This window comes from Pholcus phalangioides, unplaced genomic scaffold (genome assembly GCF_987345545.1).
Source record: "Pholcus phalangioides strain wild (caught in Gottingen) unplaced genomic scaffold, Ppha-v1.0 ptg000008l_1, whole genome shotgun sequence".
NCBI classification, from domain to species: Eukaryota; Metazoa; Arthropoda; class Arachnida; order Araneae; family Pholcidae; genus Pholcus; species Pholcus phalangioides.
In genome coordinates, this window is record NW_028301601.1 from 49,416,369 (window position 1) to 49,437,462 (window position 21,094).

The following is a 21,094-nucleotide window of genomic DNA, read 5'->3' on the forward strand; positions in this document are numbered from 1 at the left end:
AGCCAGGGGATACTTGTATACAAGCGGAAACATGCGATAAGTTATTTTTGAAACTGATAATATGCGAGGGAATATTAACAGGTGTCAAGCTGATAAAGAAGTAAATCGAAATCAAGAGTTTTTGAAGCAAAAACTATCATAAAAATCCGCTGAATGCAAATTTAACACTTTCTGTTCTTCAACTGTACAAGGAAAGCGGGCATCATGATGTCTTTGCCTGTGGCATTGCTACTACTGTTCGGATACGCAACATGCAGCCGTTTAGGTAATTTAAATTATAATTATAATTTAAGTGTAAATTTAAATAAAGCAATTGTACAGAGTGTCTCATAAATTCGTAAAATTTTAAAATTCATACAAATTGAAGAAATCGGTATATTTTTGTATGCGGTTAGCAAAAAAAAAGTTATTCCCACGAAGGATTCCTTTTTTTTGTAGCAGGAAAAAAATTAGTGCAAATTTTTGTCGATAGGGGGATACTGTAAATCAGTCTGGGAGGACTGATCGGACCTGAACCTTTCTCCAATCTTTTCTATGTCCGAAATGTTCGCAAAGCTTCAGCCGGCAATTCACGGCTGAGGTGAAACAACTTCGCCAATAGTGTTTCATCCACCAATGTCAACATGCAAGCTCCAATGACAGGAAAATTCGTTAGCTGTTAATCGTTCACCTTGCATTTTATATAGGCATCTGATATATATATTTCCAATGATTTGCTTTCGTGCAGCAACCTCTATCGACAGAAATTTAAATTAAATTCCATTCGTGACACTAACGTTTTCGAAAATTCTAAACGTTTCGCATTCAAATATACCAATTCCTTCAATTTTTACGAATTTCTAAACTATTTACGAATTTACGGGCACCCTGTAAATTCCGTACATTCTCTGTCTCTCTCTCTCTCTCTCGCAGAAGATGAACCAAGTGATTTGGCGATGTTGAATCCTGGTTTGTTTGAAGGTGACATCTTGGGAATCGACCCCAATACTGTAAGTTCATAGTTGCATCAGAATTTATCGGTTATCAGTTAAAACCTCAACGGGGATTTCAATGATAACACAAAAAATATCTTATTCGTTTTCTTGGCAGGATCGAAATGCTATGACGCTGGATAGGAACCGGTGGCCAAATGGGACCATCCCTTACAAAATCCTTCCTGAATTGGGTAAGAATATCTTTTTAACACATGTTTTTATTTTATTTATTTATTTGTATATGTTATGGTAAATGTGATAATTGTGGTTGTTATACATAATAACCAGTTATTACGCATAATCGCCAAGCATTTTGGTAAGAGAGTTTGATAAATTTCCCTAAATTCACCACTTTTACCGGCGATTATGCGTAGTACCGAAGCGTCGCGTCGTTGGTAAACATGATAAATCGTACTATATGATATGCTATGTATGCATCAGTGGTTCCAAAACTTTTTGAAGTACGACCCCCGTTTGACCAAAAAATTTGTAAACGGTGACTCCTATATGGTCTGACCATATGTCCCGGTTTTCTGTTGGTTTATATGCTGTTCACAAAGCCCTTTTCAGAACGCTTGTTTCTGTTTCAATTAGGGCAAACCAGCTTATATCCCCTGTGGCGACAGTGCGGGAGTCAAGGTTGATCTGGGGGTTTCAATTAGGCGATATTGACGATATTCATTTTTTTAATGAATTAGAGAAGTTGTAATGATCATCCTGGTGTATTTCGCTACAGACGTAGTCAGTACACCCTAAAAGAGAACGGTAAAGCGATTTTTCTGGTTTTGTCAAAAGAACTTACCTTTGGGTATTTTGGCGTTAGGCTTGGTGACCAAGATAAAGTTTGGACTCCACACACATTGTGTAAAACTTGCACATAACATCTATGACAGTGGACTAATGGAAAGAGAGGGGGGGGGGTCTAGATGAGTCAGTACCCATTGCTCACTCATTTTGGTCATAGAGAAGATAGTTTCACAATCATTAATGAGTAATTTGTGTGGACTTGAAAATGATTAACTTTTTCCTTGGTCAGCAAGTGGGCTACACGAAATATCATTGCTTCGTGTGCCTATGGGATAGCAGAGCCTAAAATACCACTGCCTAAAGTAGCACATAGGAAAAAAAGTGGCCTATGAGAGAGAACATGGTTGTTGGAGAAAGAAATGTCGTTCGTGAACCTTTAGCCAGACGAGACAATCATCTCGCTTCCGTTGTGTATAAAGCTAGGGTTCATGAAAGCTCTTGATCACAGGACAGCCCTTTCTTTGCATACATAGGACAAAAAATGCATGGAATAAGTACAGAAAAACTTAAATCTGGAATTTTCGATTGTCCTCAAATCAGACAGCTCTTAAATGATCCTCATTTCGTAGATTTCATGAATGAAACAGTGTAGATCTCGTTTGTTCTTGTTGTAAAGAAATTTCTTGGCAACCACAAGGCTGAAAACTATGTTGAACTACTTAGTAGCATTCTCAACAACTTAAGAGACCTTGGTTGTAATATGAGCATAAAGGGCTCATTACCTTTACAGTCACTGAGACTATTTTCCCGAAAATCTAGGCGATACTAGTGAGGAACGAGGTGAATGATTTCACCAGCACATGAAGACAATAGAGGACCGATACCAGGGTGAATGGGATACTCATACGATAACAGATTACTGTTGGAATCTGCAAACAGACCGTTTAAGCTAAGTTTACTTAAGAATTCCGAACAAAAGCTTTCGGAGTGGAAGAAAATAAATTCTTCTGTTGTTTTTATCTGATTTTTAATTAAGCTATTAAGATTTACAGGAGTGTTGCTGTCTTTTTCAATCAATTGAAATGATAAAAATTAATTAATCAATTTTTTTCTTCAATTTAACGTCTATAACCTAAGTCTAATTTAACGTGTTAACGTGAATAACGTTATTTTAATATCTCCCAAACAAGAGCTGATGGGCGAAAACTAATGTCATATTCATTTTCAGCACATAAAATACACATCAAGTTAGTTGAAAAAAACCTCCGACACCAAAATCAGTGTTGCGCAGTGTAATAAATCAATTGAATTTTATAGTAGAAAATTCAATTGATTTTAAATTTACATGTAGAAAAAATTAAGACCAATAATAGATGTTCTAAAAAAATGTAATTCCTTTCAACATCTTTTCTCTTTCGACGTTCTGATATTGAAATTTAGATCTTTAAATATTTTATAGCTGTTTACGATTTTATATTAACATGCATAATATATATACACACACACATTATAATTTTTCTGGTAATTTTTTAGTCGATTTGCTATCGAAAAATGCATTGATAAATTGCAGAAATTTTTTACTAAAATTTTCAAAGACAATCACACATTTTTAGAAATTTGAGATTGTGTTCTGCCTTTAACTGTTTGAATATTTCAGTTTGCTTCCGGCGTATAAATTTGGTTTAAAAAATAAAATCGTTTACATTGCACTAGAAATAGCACGATTTGCGCATTTGAAATGTCTCGCGGAACAGTGGTGGAAATACCTATCTCTTCACCGCTGTTTGGCGATTAGATATGAAAATGAAGATATCGTAGAGTTACACGAATTTTCGTAGAGGCTGAAGCAACGTGATTGGCTGTGGGGGAAAAAAATTACGAAAAAAATCGCGGAATAGCGGTGCATTTGCGAAATATTATGCATTCCGGTAGAAAGTACGGGATATCGCCAATTACCGCAAAAAAAAAAGAACAGTCAAAGGCAAGTAAAGTTGCCAATTATAGGCAAAAAAATTTTCAAAGGCATTAATTTATGTCGTAAAAATAATCTCAATTGTTGATTTCAAAATATTCAAGTAAACTCCTAAAGTTAGACGACCAAAATTTCGGGAACATCCCGTAAATTACAGTGATATGTTCATCTTATGCAAGTTTCGAGTGACATAATTACCGTACATCTGGTATGCGGAATGAATGGTTAAGTTTGTGCACCCCTGGCGTTCTGTGAAAAAATTAAGAAAAAATATCTATAGTGAGAGAAAATACAGTCGAATCCCGTTTTAACGAATACCGTTATAGCGAAAATCTCGTTTTAACGAATACTTTTCTAATACTCCAGATAAAATTTCACTGGAACAATGCAAACATCTAGAATTCCTTTATAACGAAATTTCGTTATGAAGTGATTTCTCCGGTCTCTTGGAGTTCGTTATAACGGGATTCGACTGTACATACTATCCTTAGGTCACTAGGCCGGTTCCTCAGTTGGCCACCCACTTGAGTAACGGCTTCAATTACATAGAGACCATGGCATGTAGAGATGGGAATTCTGATGGAAGTTAAAATTGGAAATGGAACTTAATCCTTCAATGAAATGCATTATATTTATTACAGTTATATGTAATTGTTATATAACTGTTTTATGGGTCCACCTATTCTGATTTTTACTTTTTTTACCAATGAATTCTCCGCACACAAATTATCGGGAACCTCGAACTTTCGAGATTCCACTGTAAATATTTGATAGATTTCTAGAATTTTGGTATCACGTTGGATTGGTATTGTTTGATGATTTGATAATCCACGGATAACGATATTCTTCCATCCGCAGCCGACAAGACTCAGCTAATTACAGGCGCAATGAGACACATTCAAGAGAGAACGTGTATCCGTTTCAGACCGGCCAATGACGACGACAAATATTTTCTGAATATCCACAAAGGAAATGGGTAATTTATACTGAAATTCCTTATTTTTAAGAAATTTATGCAGATCCGCTTTCGAACTTGGTTCATTCGAAGTCCAAACTCACTGGTAAAAAGTTCGAATTATCCAATTAATCTATTCTGTGGATCCGTAAACAGATTGCAAATTGCATTTTAATCTCATCAACATTCATATAGGATAATAATTATCAATTATTAAAATTTTATCATCAGTTATGAAACCGTTTTCACAAATTTTAATAATTGATAACTATAATATAATTCAGCGTTTCTCAACCTTTCTGAGCCCAAGGACTATTAAAATGTCTGAAAAAAATTGGCGGACCACTTATGATCCGTATAAGAGGACATTCTGTAATGTTGGTTGTGTGTGTCATCTGATCATTTGAATATATTTTTCGTGAAGTACATTTTTTTTTTTTATTGCGATTTCCAGGCAGCGGTCCTCCACTCTTCAGCCATTTCAGCAATAGTAATTACCGAGTTGCATTTAAGGCAATAAATTGCATTTTATGGCAAAATGCAGTAATATCCCGTGTATTTTTCTCGATGACGTATGGTGGATTACTAATTCCGCGTTATTACTAATATCTGATCACAACGGTTTAATAATTTTTCATTCAGTTAAAATTAAATTATCAAGTTATCAGCCTGCGGACAGCCTGTCAGGACCACCTCGCGAACCATAGGTTGAGAAACGGATATATATATATATATATATAATTGACATCATCATCATTCCGGGGCTAACGAGGAAGACGGGAAAGACGTATGATGCGAGGCTCTTTCTCGTTAGCCCCACATCATGCCCCCCTCCCCGACCTTTACGTCTATCTCCGCCTAATCGCCAAAGAGGAATTGCGCAATCAATTGGTACTCGCAATTCAATGTATCCTAATTTTATTGTAACCTATTAAACTGCGTTTTATGGACGCCACTGATAACCTGAGAAAAGACATTGGGGGATTTTGAGCAATAAAACACTTTTTTTTTTTCCATTTAAAGCTTTTTTTGACTTTTCCCCCCTAGATGCTACACTTTCGTCGGCCGAGCCCTAATGAAGCAGCCACTTTCCTTGGGTAATGGGTGTTATATGCATTCCATCGTGGTACACGAACTCATGCACGCCGTTGGTTTCTACCACGAACACTCGAGGTCTGACAGAGACGAATACATCGACATTCACTGGGTCAACATAGAACCGAGTAAGTATTCGAATGTTGAAAAAAAAGTGCATTTTTACCTGAGCATCTGTACTAGATTCTATTCTGTACTGTCTATGTAGCATGTTTAGTTCTTCACAAATCAGTGTTTCATGACCTTTTTTTTCGCTCATAGGCTCCCTTCGGACCATACTTTCCCTTATGCCCCCTGTTATCCTTCCAGGAGCCCGTCATTCAGGAGTGAAACCTATTCTTCTTACCAAATTGATTTCTGAGTAAATTTTTAACCTACAAAAATTCATTAACAAGGTAGATATGTACTCTGTACTCTCGGGCCAGATTTACGACTGGAATGCTGTCGGACTTCCAGAGATGCATTTAAAAGATGCAAACACCTATTACTCGCCACATAGAGTAATAAGCCTACAACGGTAAAATCTTCAATCATCACACTTTTCCCACAGTTAAAAAAATTGATGGCAGATGGCAGCACTACACATAACAAGCATTACACAGACACAAACTTGACGTCAGGTTCACAACACGGACACGCACATTCCACCATGTACCAATTCATTAGAAGTTCCTCAAAGGAATACGGACGAGGTGCATGTGTGGTTTAGTAGTAGATGTAAACAGCAAGAAACAAGTGCGTGATGACCACGTTACAGTCTGTAGGCTCAATATTCCCTACAGCAGTGTTTCTCAAAGTCAGCGTCATGGCTCCCAGGGGTGTCGCCAACCTTTGTCAAAGGCGTTGCGATGAGCGAGCTAGAAATATTTGCTAGAGAAATTGTGTCTATTTATGTTTTGAAGTGGTTCTTTTATAAGTGACAATATCTACGAAACTATTTTAGGGAGCTGCAGATGAACTATGAATTGGGCGAGGGAGCCACGAGTGACAAAAGTTTGAGAACCAGTGTGTTACAGGGTCCCTGTTAGAACCACTGCCATATAGATAAGGTATCTTATCTATGGGGTGTTGACCGGTCTCGATCACACCACCAAAAATGCTGAACTCGTGTTTGTTAAGGCAACTCGCTTATCCGAGTCCCCTTGTGAAAAGTGCCAGTGGTAGAGCCTGGGTATAATATTACTCGGTTTCCCAACCTAGCTTATGGAGTCATTTTCATTCGGTCCTCATAGGTGTCATCATACCGAGGTCTGACTGCATATGTGAAGAATATTTTTCGTCTAGTCCTACTCTAATTTTCTTAGATATCCGGCTAGTTGGCCATATGGCCTCACTTAAGAACCAATGTACTCATGCCCCCCCCCCCCCACAGGGTAGGGACTGACAGGGCTGAAGCTTTGGGGCCCCGGGACAATTATATACATATATACCATCATTTTTTGTTTTTTCATGATATAAATTCACTATAGAAGGACCTGTGAAAGTTTGGCTTGGGGCCCGCCAAAAGTCCCAGCTTGGTAGCCCTTCTCTAGGATGTGGTGGCCATGACTGTACTAGATGGCCTCTTTCGTCATTGGACCATTACACCATCAGTCACTAATACCTCCGTCACGAAAAGAGTGACCAGATGATTCGAAAGCTTCCATATTCCTATAAATCCATAGGGATGCTTTTGTACCACTAGAAATGATTGAAAGGACTCTTTCTTATATCCAAGAAATGCGTAGGAGGCTTGATCACCCGATTCGACATGCGTAAGCTTACGGGGCTTTCGTACATCAGAAAATTCGTAGGAAGCTAGCGTACCATGTCTTAAATTGTGCCACAATTAAGGTTTTGGACTTTTCTTTTCTCATAACTTTACTCGTTCACATGACTCCGGAAGGCCCTTCAAGTATTTCGAGAGTGGTATGTGTACCACAGGTTGGTAACCATTGACATGAAAGATCTCTCTCTGTATAAAAGAATGAAAATTAATAATGCTGTACCAATAAACACTTTTTTTTTTTGAACAGCTGCTTTAACCCAGTTTACGAAACTGAGACCTACACAGAACAGACTATATGACGCATTCGATTTCGATTCCATCATGCTGTACGGAGAACTCGCCTTCAGCAGAGATTACTACAAGGGTTTGAAGACAATGACGTCCAAGATTCCAGGAAAACCGATTCCCGATGTTTACAAGAAACCAGGATTAAGTGCTAGTGACATCTATCGGGTTAAGAAGCTGTACAAATGTTAAAGTATAAAATTGCTGTCATTTGTAACTGATATGATTGTCCATTATTAGTAAAGGAAAAGTGCTGTTTATCAAGTTCCACTACCGTACATTCAGCTGGGCTAGCCAACGGCGGAGAATTATTGAAGATTGGGAGAATTGAATTAGTGGTATAAAACAAATCCACTGTTTCTCCACGAGATCAAGAGAGTTACCTACAGAATGTAGGGGGTATCAGGTCAGAGAGAGCAACCAAAAGAGTGTGCAAGCACCTAAATGAGTGTGAATGACCTAAAGTGAAAAGAAAGTTTCCTTAAGAGTTGGGCAAAAAGCATGGGAGTGACCTGGAAAACTGGTAAACAAATCAGTGTAATGTAAAAGGGTGACGTAAACAGATAGACGGAAAGAGTGTGCAAGCATGGGATGACTAAAGGAGTGATTTAGAGCATAGATTTCCAACCGGTGTTCCGTGAGAGATTTTTTGGGGTTCCGTGGAATCAAACGTCATAGATTTTCCTCTGCGGAATCAATCCGTGAAGTTTGATTTACGTTCTGATTTTTAACGAAACTTAAAAAATCCCAGAACCCGGAAAGCTTTCACAGAAAAGAATTTTCTAGCTATTGGTACTCGTAAAGCTGTTCTTTATTGGAAATTCTGAAAATAAAGTATGTGAATTAGGAAGTCGAGCCCCAGCATATCATTTTACCCAAGATCACAACATTATGTCGGAACGGGCTTCGGGATATCACTTCTATTAGAGAAATATTCAAAATTAGTTTGGGTTTCTGTTGGACAGCATTGTAACCATCAAGGGTTCCATGGAAGGATTTCATAATCATTAGGGGAGTGTGTGAGTGTAAGAGTGACCGAAAGAGGCAATACAGAACAAGGAACCAGGTCAGTAAGTGACGAAAACAGTGACATAGAGAATGTGCAATCATGGGAGAGATTTTTAAAATGTCAGTGAGTGACCTAGAGAGTGAGAAAGCATGTAAGCAACCAAAAGCGTGACTTAGAGTCATATTGAGAGGGAGGAGAATGAAAATTTTAGGAATGAGAGAAGCCGAGTTTTCCTATATAGGAGCAGGTATCCTGTGCCGCCCGCAACGTGATTCGCCCAGCCCGTCCACTCAACAATAAGAAAAGCAGTATGACTGTTTTCCTACAGAGCGCAATACGCCTCACGACAGTGCTTTACGTCGGACGTGATTGGCAGACTGCTTCTGGAGGAGTCAAATACGTCGTGCACCGCGCGTTTTGCCGATGTTCCCTTCACTCTTGTGTGTTTCCTTTCCCTTCCCTTCAAACCGGAGCACGCAGACGACAGAGTAGCTGATGCCAAGGCCATATACTATAATATAGCCGCCCTGATCTGATGCTGCACACAAACGCGTAGCGTGATTATGTAACACGTTTCAGCTGGCGCAAAATGATCTAATTCGCTTCATGCGGCGCAAAAACCCTATTCCTAGGAAAACCCGGCTTATGGTGTGGTAACCATAAGCTGCCATTGATTCGAATGTCGAATATCGCCACCACCACCACATTTGCAGGGGTCTTTGGGATGCCCTCGGGGTTGTTCGTGAGCTTGGATGAGAAAACAATTAACTGAATGTTATTCGGAAAAAAGGGGTTCAGTACATTTATTCTACTTACTCGTATAAGGGGACAGTGGAACGCAAAAGGTTAAGAATCCTCAGTCCTAGTGGGTTAATGTAATCGAGATGAACTCAAGAACTTTCTAATCATCGTATGCTCATTTAAATAATAATTATTAACTTAATAATTATTATACTCTTTTAACAATTATCCATTTGATGCTATTTCTTCCTTAATTATCGTCTTCAGCTCGTAAGTCAACCTCGATTCAGTTTAGGGTGCTCTGTGAACCAATTGGCATAAAAAGGTGCGGTTATGCACTAAAATGCTTATCATGACCTAGAGCAGTGCTTCACAATCTGTGGTCCGCGGAGAATTGACCTTTACTATAGGGCAGATGTTCTTAACCTTTTCAGTCACGGTTCCAAAATCAGCAAAAAGATCAGCATCGTGACTGTTTTTCAAAATTAACGTGAAACCAGTGACGTAATAAGTGCAGTTACAGTAAAGCAGGACTATAAGTGAATTTTTAACTCATCTTGGAAGCTCCTGCGAATAAAATTTGGATCGTGACAGATTCCCTCTTGCTGTAGGAGCTTCCAAGACGGATGGGTCGCTTGAGTTCTTAGCCTTCAAATAACATTGAAATTAACAGAAATTGATTGTAATAACATATAAAAGCATTTTCTTTCGAAATTTTAATTAAAAAAATTTTTTTTTTGCATTGGAAAAATAAATTTTTGATCGTCTGGGGAGAGGCAAGAACCCCCCCCCCCCGCATGTCTCTGATCCCACTATATATGCGTCAGGACGACATTTTGGTGATAAGAGGTGAAGGGGATCAGAGCTTTGGCGACTTTTGCTGAGTTGAAAAATGGCTAAAAGTTTGTTGACGTAATACTTAGACGACCCCGTTAAACGATTGGCGCTTTATCCTCTTCGTGTAGAGTGATGTTAACCTTGTTATTACGTGTTACCTTCCCCCCATTATATTGGAAAAATTTTCACCAGGTATATAAAGTAATATACCTGGTATATAAATAGCCAAGCGGGATTCTATATTGAGAAAAAAAATTTCCCAAAATTAACACTTTTGCGAAAATGCGATAATTTTCTTTCCTTTACTGTTAAGTCGTATTTTGTGAGGCAGAGGGCAATGGAAAAAAATACTTGTTTGAATAGCTTTTTAGCTTTTTTGATTACTGCCAGGGTTATAGTATTACTATTAGCTTAAAAACGCCAAGTTATACGTTTGGTACACGTTCGGTGAATTTGGCAGGATTCGAAAGTGACGTCATCAATTTTCTATGCAGTTTTTCAATTGACCATAATTTATTGGTCAAATCAAAAAACTGAAAGCACTTTTCCATATTAGTTTTCCACAAGGAATCGTGTGTGTAATTATTGGGCGGTCGATAGTACTGTATACCAACTATTTTTCGAAGGAATGAAAATTCAATTAAATCCTACAGGAAAAATGACACACTATGTTTAAAACAATATATTTTTCTCGGGACAATTATACATCTGGTTGATACGGAAAACGTCACTCTTGCTGAGTCCTGGCTTCCCATAGGGCTCTTTCAAGGTCACTCCCGGCTTTTTGGGCGTCATGGTTTTCAGACCAGCCGAACGATCCTTACTGAATATCAAATCACCGTAAAGCATGATGGAGTCGTAGTCGAAACTGTCGTAGAGCTTGTTCTGTTTCTTCTTGAGCTTCGCGAACTGGTCTTCGAAACCTGAAAATGTACAAGTTTGAGATCATTTTTGACTCAGTTTAGTACTCGTTTTTCGCAAAAAAAAAAAAAAAAATGCTGTACCAGCTCCTACTAAATCAGTTAGGTTGGTTATTTTAGTACTGGAAAGTTTCACCTTTTCTGATGTTATCCCAATGAATTTCGATGTAATCATCTCTGTCGGATCGCGAATGCTCGTGGTAGAAACCGACTGCGTGGCCGAGTTCGTGGACGATGGCACCGTGGCTGTGACATCCGGGGCCGAGTGACAGAGGTTGAGTTCCTAGTGTTTTACCGACTCGAGAATAACAACTGAAAATATGCAAAATTATTGTCAATTGCAGTCCTTTTATAAGCAATATTTTGTGATTTCACCGAAAATTGGCAATAAGTTTGGTGAGAATCAGCGATGTCACATAGTAATTATCCCAATTTCCAGTATTTTCCTTGATCAAATATGGTCATCAGAATCACAATGAATTAAAAACTTCATGCACAGTATTTGGTCGCCTCTGATTATATTTTTTCGACAAAAAATGCCAACCTTGGTTGTAACGACAAAATTTCGTGGAATCTTCGATATCGTTATAACCTATTTCGATTTTCCCGAATTTTTATATCTGGGTTTATATCTATAATTAATTAATTAATTAATTAATTAAGAAAAAAATGATCAGCGCGAAAAGAGAAAAAATTCAGCATTTAAGGGTTAAGAGGAGACAATTTAATATTACGAGGAAACGTGTGCGTGAAAAGAGTATGGTAGCAATTCCATGTAATTGTTACAGTAAATTTTATAAATTCGGTTATTATGCATAATCGCCGAGTATTTTGGCTAAATTTATCACTTTTATCGGCGATTATGCATAATACCCAAGCGTCGTTGGTTAATTTGATAAATTTCCCTGAATCACTTTTACCGGCGGTGATTATGCGTGCTACCCAATCGTCGTGTCGGTGGTAAACATGATAAATCACAGTATATGATATACTATACACATGATAGCTCATACATGAATTGTACCATAATATCGGGGTGTCATCGTAAAATTTGTTAACTTTACATCGGGGTCCGACTATATCCATCACACATACTACACTCATTTAGAATTTTTTATACGCATTTATCAAATTCATCAACTACACTACTTTACCGCACATTAACTCCGGTCATATATCGTCATACGGCAATTTCCAATTTTGGGTGGGAAACGAAGGCCCCATCTATCGGTGGTCGCCTCAGGCTCGGTAGGTAAAGAACTTGTTCCTGATGTTCTTTGCCCGGATTCGAACCCGTGGACGTTGATGGTAATCTTTACAGTGGAAGACAAGCATCTTAACACTGCGGCACTCGGGTTCACCAATTACACTAGGGTATTATGCATAATCACAGATAAAAGCGAAAAATTTTAAATATTTACAATATTTACCAACGACACTTAGTTGCTATGCATAATCACCGTTAAAAATGATAATGTTTTTAGTATTTAACTCGGCCCTTTACTATCTTGGTTACTCTTTTGGTCATTCACATGCTTGCAACGCTCCGAGGCACTTGTACCCGTTCTAGGTCACTATTTTTGTCACCCACTGATCTGGGCCCTCACTCTTTGGGCCAGCGTTTCTCAACATTTTGCAGCCCGTGGCCGCTCGGCCCATATTTTCTTCTTGGGCCCCAAGTCTTATCCAGCCCCCCCCCTCCCCCCATATGAGACTTTTGTACATATATACATTATCACAAAAATGAGAAACTTTGCCTGGTTTTAATTTATACATACAAAAATTGCCACGTTTTTAAGACAAATAAATTCAATTGGTCGAATGGTCGACGCGTTTCGGCTCCAAAAAAAACCTGCATTAAAATTCTTCAATATCCCCCCATGGAAATATTGAAAAATGTACGTGAAATGAAAAATATGCATTTAAAAATGTTGAACTTTCCCTAAAGAGGGAAAATATGCGCAAAAAATGAAAAAAAAAACAGTAAAAACGCAGAAATATGATCTAAAAGTGAAAAATATTTACAAAAAAAAGAAAAAATATGCGAAAAAAAAGGGAAAAGCATATTATAAGCACTGAAGTATGCCCTAAGAGAAAAATAATAAGCAGCGAAACTGAAAAATATGCTTAAAAAATGAAGAAAACACGCATTTAGAGAAGTGCAAAAAATATAATAATAATATTATTATTTATTTGCATTGGTTACAAACCATTGGCAAAAGAAGTGCAAAAATATGCATTTTAAAATGGCTAAAAATGTGCCCTAAAATGAGCAATACCCGATGGTGAAATATTTCCTTGAAAAAAATTAAAGAAATTTGATTGAATTTGAAGAATAAAAATGATCTTGAAGACATCAATGTAACGCTATAATTAGAAAAAATGCTGAAAAACGTTAAAAATATGCACTTATTTTAAAATTTCGGTGATTTTATGCATTTATACGTATGTAGTAGTAACTATAAAAAGTGCTAAAATATGCGATTGCATATGCAGTTATGCATTTGCATATTATCTGTGCCTCTACTCATATGATTCTGAAAAACAAAATTGAAAGTTATATGTATGTGTAGTTTTCGCCACCAACTTCCATTTTCATTGTTTCAGTTGCAGTCCAATTCGGTTATAACAATATTAAAGATTCCACGAAATTTTATCGTATTAACCGAGGTTAACGTTATCAAGGCCTTTTATGATGAAAAATATGGTTATACGTATACCATATGTGATTAAATACTATGCATGAAGTGTTATGATTAGAATGACCATATATTGTTTAGGAAAATTTGGACCATAAATACAAGAACATCAGTAATTCTCGCAAATAATCGATCCGTCTCGAAGCTGTTTGGGTGATTAGTAGAGCCCGGATTATATGCACTAATAAAGTGGCAAAATATGCTCTAAAAATATGCATTTAAAAATGCAAAAATATGCAATTAAAAATGCAAAAATATGCAATTAAAAATACAAAAATATGCACTTAAAATACAAATACTATACTTAAAATACCAAAATGTGCACTTAAGTATTTAAAATGCCAATATATGTACAGAAAATCCCCAAAATATGCATTAAACACCCTAGAATATACACTAAAAATCAAAAATTCCGAAATATGTTCAAAAAAATGAGAAAAAATATGCATTAAAAAAACTACCATGCAAAAAATTAACAGACGTGTTTTTAAAATGCATCTTTTCTATTTCTTCGTGCATATACATTTCATTTACCAGAAAAATATTCCCTCCCTCATATATATATATATATATATATATACATACCGCATATGCAAATAACTTTTACATATTTTTTATTCAGGCATTTTTTAATTTCTAGTTTGTTTTAGTTGCTCAATAACGAAAATACCAGTAACAAAATAATTTCGACACTATTTCTAAAAACATTCAACACTTTGAGATATCTCTAGAAATAGCCTTAGAATAAAACGGTTAATATTCGTAAAATATTTTATAAATATGTATTAATTCACTAAATTTCACCTGCGGGGGGGAAAAAAACCGATGTTATGAAAATATTATGAACAATATTCACTTGAAAAGTTATAAAAAAATTGACTTATTTATAGCTTAAATAAACCTTCAAAAATATACTCTTATACTGAAAATGCTTTAATTTTATGCATTAATGCTAAAAAACGCCAAAATATGCAAATGAAAGTGTTATGTATATATTATTAAACAAGTATTATGTTGTATGCACATAATCCGGGCTCTAGTGATTAGTGTTTCATAGGTCGCAATTAGAAAGGAAAATTGGCTCTGTTCTGACGGCCTATTTCCCGTAACTTTAGTAAAAAAACAGTTAACTCAGCTCCTTCCTGATCCGGAGCACCCACCGGAACATCTTAAACACAGAATTTTATCAAACAAGGACCATATTAATTTTACACGTTATTATTATATGAATTGTTTTATTTAAAGTAAATATTGATATTTATATCAAACTGGCAGCTACATACAAATAGTAGTTTGGTGATGCATCATTACTCTGCATAAAAGAAGTTTACTCAAAAGTATTGAAAATAATCATAATCGGAAACAAATGTATTTATGAGAACAATTTAAAAATATCTACGATAGTGGTGTTATTTATATCGGCTAGATGTCACTAAAGGTGGAAAGAAACAACACAGCATTTAGAGTAGACTCTAATCTGCTTTAGAAAGTTCCCAAGCGCCCCAAAAATAGTTAAAAATTCACACTTTTATGAAAATGTATTAAAAACTGTAAATTAATGAAAAATGTTTATAAATTTTGCAGAGTATTCAGGTATTAAAGTATAAACTTATGAATAATAATAATTTTATAATAATACATGAATATATAAATTTAAAAATCAGCTCTGTCAGTCCCACTCTTATGAGGGGTCATGTCCAGGGGCCTCATGCCCATAACTGACCCCACCTTATGATATTTTGTATAGTACAATATTAATTTTGAAAATAGGTAGGAAATATGTAGGCTGTTTATTTCCAGCTAAAGTATGGGACTACCATAGCATCACTTTGCCTAAGGTGGAGGCCCCATGATGTTGAGACGGTCCGGATAGAACTCGGACTAGCGGGGAGATCATTAAATTTCAGGATAGTGGTCTGGAGGCCAATTTTTTTTGCGAAATTTTCATTCAGTACAAATTCACTGAAAAAATCATTTCAATACGTATACAGTGTCTTGCTTCTAGATGAGAGTTGAAAACTTTGGGTAAGACAGGGGGATGCGGGGGGGCTCTCCCGAGGCCACTGCTGCATGAAGGAATCTTTCCCTTATGGGACGCCAAATGATGACAGGGGAGCCACGAGAAAAAAATATGGTTCAAGGGGGGCCCACGGGCAAAAAAGGTTAAGAAACACTGTTCTAGAGCACTCTTTTCTCAATCTTTTTTACTAGCGGAGCCCTTCCTGGTATATAGTTTCTATGGGGGAGCCCGTAGGCCCATTTTTATTAATTCATTAAAGTTACTGATTTATTTTTATTTTTTAAAAATATTCATAATTATTTTTTTCAAATTTACTTCTTTTTTTTAAAATTTCCTTCGAGCCGCCGTGGAGCTCCTGGCGAGTGCACACGGAGAACCTGCTGAAAACCGTTGATTTAGAGCAAGTGCGAGTATGTGAGTGACAGTGCCGTCTTAACGCATGGGCCCATCCGGGCACGGCCCTCACAAAAATGAGATTTGGTTGAAATTTTCTAGAATTTACCCGGTAGGGCCTAAAAAAATCACTTGGCCCGGGGGCCCATGATGCTTTTAAGACGGCCCTGATAAGTGACGAAATAGTTTACAAGCAGGTAAATGAACCAGAGAAGTGTGTGAATATGGGAATGATTTAGGAAGGACTAAGTCAATATGAGTGACGAAAAAGTGACCAAGAAAGTGTGCAAACACGGGAATGACCAAAAGAATAGCTATAGTCAAAGCCCTAAGTCAGGGAGTCAAATTTGCAGAATGCGTTTTTCAGAACGTCACGACTAGAATGGAAGAGAAGGGCGGCAAAATTTGTGTAGTCCTGGGCGTTGAAAAAAAACCCCATAAATTTGTCCTTGCCAGTGACCCCATTAATCACAAATTGTTACATTAACGCTATATTCCAAGTTCAATATGGCATCATTTTTCCCAGGCGCGATTACATTTACGTATGATATTAGTATTTTCGTAAGTACTATACCCTTTTCCCTTGAAAATATTCAGGTGCACGTTGTCGCCATCTGTCTTTGGTACAAACTTTATACAGGTTTTCAATTCTATGTGGTCCATGGCAGTCCGTATGTTCGGAATGACTTGTTCTAGCAAGGAGAGAAGAAATATATGTACATGTATATGAATGAATTCAGAACTCACATACATTCAAATAGAAAGCTCGAAGTCCGGGAAATATACAGGGTGTTTCGCGAGGACTGTCTGAAAGGAATAAAACGTTTACGTCTAAAATTAAAATGAACTATAAAAATGATCGGCAAAAATTAATCCATCTGAGAATCTAAAATAATAATTGGCAAGAATTCAAAATTTTGATTTTTGCAAGTCCACTCTCTCCCCCAGTCAGAAAGTGCATTAAGAAAAATTTGCGATTCTCGCTGTTGTACTGAAAACATTTATCCCGTAATACACTCATTGCCATAAAAATTTGCGCACCCAGAAGAAGTCGTCAAAATGAAACGAAATTTTACACATGTAAGTACTACGTTGATATAAGTAAGTGATTAGAAAATCCAAGAAAAAGGATCATTTATTGCAGAAAAAAGTACAGATGAACAGAAGTTTTAGTACTCTGTTGGACCCCCCTCTAGCGCGAATGCACGATGCGATACGAGCGGGCATTGAGACATACAAGTTCCGTATGATGTCCTGAGACATCTCGTTCCACAGTTGCTGTAAATGCGCCTCTAGTTCGACCAACCTCGTAGGGTGTCCAACTTGCCGTCCCAAATGATCCCAGATATGCTCGATTGGTGACAAATCTGGGGATAGAGCAGGCCAGGGAAGGGTGGTAATGTGGCGGAGGCAGTCTTGTGACATCCTTGCTGTGTGTGGCCTAGCATTGTCTTGTTGAAAAATGGCTCCTGGGAGCCCTGCCATGAGTGGCAACACATGTGGCTGAAGGATGTTATGGACGTACCGCTGGGCTGTCATTGTGCCATGGATCAATATTAGGGGTGACCGTGTATCGTATGCAATGGCACCCCATACCATCACACCAGCTGTGGGAGCGGTGTGTCGCTGTAGAGCGAAGCAGGATTGAAGCGTTCACCACGGGGCACACACACACAAACACGATTGTCATCACTGCTCAAGTTGAATCTCGATTCGTCGCTGAAGACGACCTGGTTCCATTCCGTTGCAGTCCAATCCCGTCGCGCTCGACACCACTCCAAACGGAGGCGTTGGTGGGTGGGTGTCATTGGCAGCACACGTAATGGGCGCCGCGATACCAGATGTCCTTCAGCCAGGCGCCTTGCGATGTTTCGGGAAGACACAGGGGCCCGTAGTGAAGCTGCTGCCTGTGTCTGGATAGCGGCCAATGAGGCAGTTGGCTCTACGCGTGCGTTTCGGATGATGTGACGGTCTTCTCGACGACTGGTCTGTCGAGGGCGTCCTGAACCTGGTCGCCGTGTAAATGGCGTCTCTTCTGTCCACTGGTCCCAACACCTCTTCACAGTAAAATCAGAACGGCCGAGCTGACCACCCAGCTTCCATCATCCCGATGATTCTTCCCCTATCGAACTCTGACAACTGCTCATATGGTCTTCGACGGCGGCGTAACGGCATGTCTACCTCAGCATTTCCTTTGCAAACGATTAAATACACTCCAGCAAGCTCTGCTTACCTGTTTTATACTCCAAGGAGAACGAAGTTCAACGCCCTCTAGTGGCATTACGCAATACGCAATCACGCTGCATTTCTAATCATTTGCATATCTGCCCGACATGTACCTTCAGGATAACTTTCGTTTCGATCCCACAATTATTTCTTGGTGCGCAAATTTTTATGGCAATGAGTGTATATGGATGAAAAAATTCACCGAGAAATCACCTACCACGTCTAGATATATGCAAATACCCTATGTATTTCAAGTGGTACGTGAGCTCGAGACGCATCTTTAGGAGATAAGCAAGAGAATCTCATGCATTTCAAAGAGTGATCAAGCATTCGACGCGATTATGGAGATGCGCAAGCCTCCCTATGCATTCCGAAGAAAACGCTCTTCTCATTTCTGGTCTACGCAAGTTATCGTACCATATTTAATTGATGGGAATTCATGCATTTCTAGAGTATGTTAAACTCCGACGCATCTTCAGCAGTAAGCAATTATCTTACGCATTGCTAGGAGTATGCAAGTCTCACAAGCGTGTGTGGGGAGTAAGTATGCAATATGTTCATGCATGTCTAAAGGGTGAATGAGTACTATGCGTATGCATTTCTAGGGATACGGAAGCATTTCTGGGAGTACAGCTCGCCTCATGTACATTTCTTGGAGTAGGCCTACCCACACCTCATACGCATTTCTTGGAGGACGGAAGCTTCATACTTATGTCTGGAGGTAAGTACGCATTAAATAATGCATGTCTAAAGATGAATGAGTATTATATGCGTTTCAATGGACAGCCAATCCTCATCAGCATTTCTTATAGTACGCTGGCTTCATATGCACTTCTTGGAGTATGAAAGACTACACGCGCGCATTACTTGGAGGACGCAAGCCTCATACGCATTTCTAGGAGAGGGCAAACCTCATCGCATTTTTAGGGATACGTACGTTTTCTACGTGTCTCTGGGGGAGAGTTGCGCACCTCTGAGCCATTTCTTAGGGTACCGACCCTCCTAGAGGTACTTAAAGCGTAAACGAAAGGAAACCATTTTATTCAATGTACTTACTCAAAGTGTCATCGATGACATATGGGATACGACCTTTCGGCCACTTCCTGTAGTCTTCGACCACCGCATTTCTATCCTTTATAAAATAGATATTGAATATTAGAGTATGTGAGATTTCTCTTCGTAATTTCTAAAATTTCTGTAACGTAAAAATTGGGGGGGGGGGGGCTATTCCTTACCTGGGCATCAAAGTCTTCGAGGATATCACCTTCGAAAAGGCCCAGATTTTCCATTGGATCCCCATCACTCACATTTTCTGCCAAGATTCAAAATATCATGTAAATGCCATGAAATCGTCATCACGATTAATTGCTATACAGTCTAAGACTGAGTTGCTTTTGGAGGCTTACCATCTGCTGTAGGCTTTCCGGAAACAAGGGTCAAGCTGACCAATAGCAAAGCGATGCGGATATCCATTCCCAGCCACTTCATAGTAAATGTCTGTCTTGGAAGGAAAATGTGCACAGGCAAAATATTGCTTTCTGCAGTATTTCCTAATGAAGAACGAGATTGAAAACGTTATCTTTGGTACGTCAGGTGGCGTGTTTCTGGAACAGCAGTTTATCTCATCCGTGTTTTGTTTTGTAGGCCTGCGCAATAACAAAAATTTATTCGTGTCGATACGTAAAAATATTGTAAATATTTCTTTTTGTTCGAAGGAGAATATGATGATTTCTATTCCTGGCAGTTTCTTTTGCATCCAATCGAAATTTTGCGAATAGTTCAGGATGAACAGTCCCTATAAAGTTGAACTCGGTTATAACGTCAATAATTAGAGGTTATGAAGTCATTGAGAACGATCCCACAGAGAATAAATGAACCTCCCTTAGTCAATGAAAACGGGACGACCTCGATTATAACGATACATTTTTTTCGTTACTTCGTATTATTTATCTTAATTAGGGTGATAATAACACGTACACCGAACATTTCGTACTTCTGACCTTCTTGACTTTTCTTATTTCAAAATGTATCTTTTTTTCCCAACAAAGCTTACTTTAATTCATAACCCTTACTGAATTCGGGGGATAAAGGTGGCAATTTGTATAATTTATAGATTATATCATGGTCATTATGACTATGTATATATATTAATATGAATCTCATATTTGCCGTGTTTTTATTGCCGACTTAACGCATGGGCTCACCCGAACACGTCCTCATGAAAATGAGATCTGGTCAAATTTTCGGCAGTGAATGTGTAGCAGGTATTTCTAGCCAGGTAAGAACGGGGAGGCAGAAAAATCTTTTTGCTTTTTTTTTTTTACGTGCTGAAATACGTTTTAAATCACTGCATTTCTCGCCAAGAGTGATTCATAAGGAATAATTGACGATTTGACCCACAGGCGGTAACATTTTTAGCTAGAATTGGTGATGCCCTGTATCTGTGATACCAA

At 38.1% G+C, this 21,094-nt stretch overlaps 2 protein-coding genes across 2 annotated transcripts; one reads left to right on the forward strand and one right to left on the reverse strand.

Annotated features, from left to right (window-relative positions):
* Positions 1-125: 125 nt before the first annotated feature.
* Positions 126-8,017, forward strand: LOC149084444 (astacin-like metalloprotease toxin 5). The gene is made up of 6 exons (XM_089234836.1): positions 126-265; positions 913-989; positions 1,090-1,165; positions 4,552-4,669; positions 5,696-5,871; positions 7,759-8,017. The coding sequence occupies exons 1-6, from the start codon at positions 205-207 to the stop codon at positions 7,986-7,988; spliced, it is 738 nt and encodes a 245-aa protein (XP_089090962.1). The 5' UTR covers positions 126-204; the 3' UTR covers positions 7,989-8,017.
* A 3,030-nt stretch (positions 8,018-11,047) lies between these two features.
* On the reverse strand, positions 11,048-20,201 carry LOC149084445 (astacin-like metalloprotease toxin 5). The gene is made up of 6 exons (XM_089234837.1): positions 20,048-20,201; positions 19,877-19,953; positions 19,698-19,773; positions 16,990-17,107; positions 11,440-11,615; positions 11,048-11,306 (listed from the first exon to the last, which is right to left on the reverse strand). The coding sequence occupies exons 1-6, from the start codon at positions 20,127-20,129 to the stop codon at positions 11,056-11,058; spliced, it is 780 nt and encodes a 259-aa protein (XP_089090963.1). The 5' UTR covers positions 20,130-20,201; the 3' UTR covers positions 11,048-11,055.
* Positions 20,202-21,094: the final 893 nt, after the last annotated feature.

What these genes read in the sequence shown, in the direction of transcription:
- LOC149084444 (XM_089234836.1), top strand. Translation starts at nt 205, where the DNA reads ATGATGTCTTTGCCTGTGGCATTGCTACTACTGTTCGGATACGCAACA. An exon ending in TGGGAATCGACCCCAATACT is followed by an intron (nt 990 to 1,089) that starts GTAAGTTCATAG and finishes TTTTCTTGGCAG; the next exon opens with GATCGAAATGCTATGACGCT. An exon ending in AATATCCACAAAGGAAATGG is followed by an intron (nt 4,670 to 5,695) that starts GTAATTTATACT and finishes TTTCCCCCCTAG; the next exon opens with ATGCTACACTTTCGTCGGCC.
- LOC149084445 (XM_089234837.1), bottom strand. Translation starts at nt 20,129, where the DNA reads ATGAAGTGGCTGGGAATGGATATCCGCATCGCTTTGCTATTGGTCAGC. An exon ending in TGTCATCGATGACACTTTGA is followed by an intron (nt 17,108 to 19,697) that starts GTAAGTACATTG and finishes TCTCCTTGCTAG; the next exon opens with AACAAGTCATTCCGAACATA. An exon ending in TTGGGATAACATCAGAAAAG is followed by an intron (nt 11,307 to 11,439) that starts GTGAAACTTTCC and finishes GTACATTTTCAG; the next exon opens with GTTTCGAAGACCAGTTCGCG.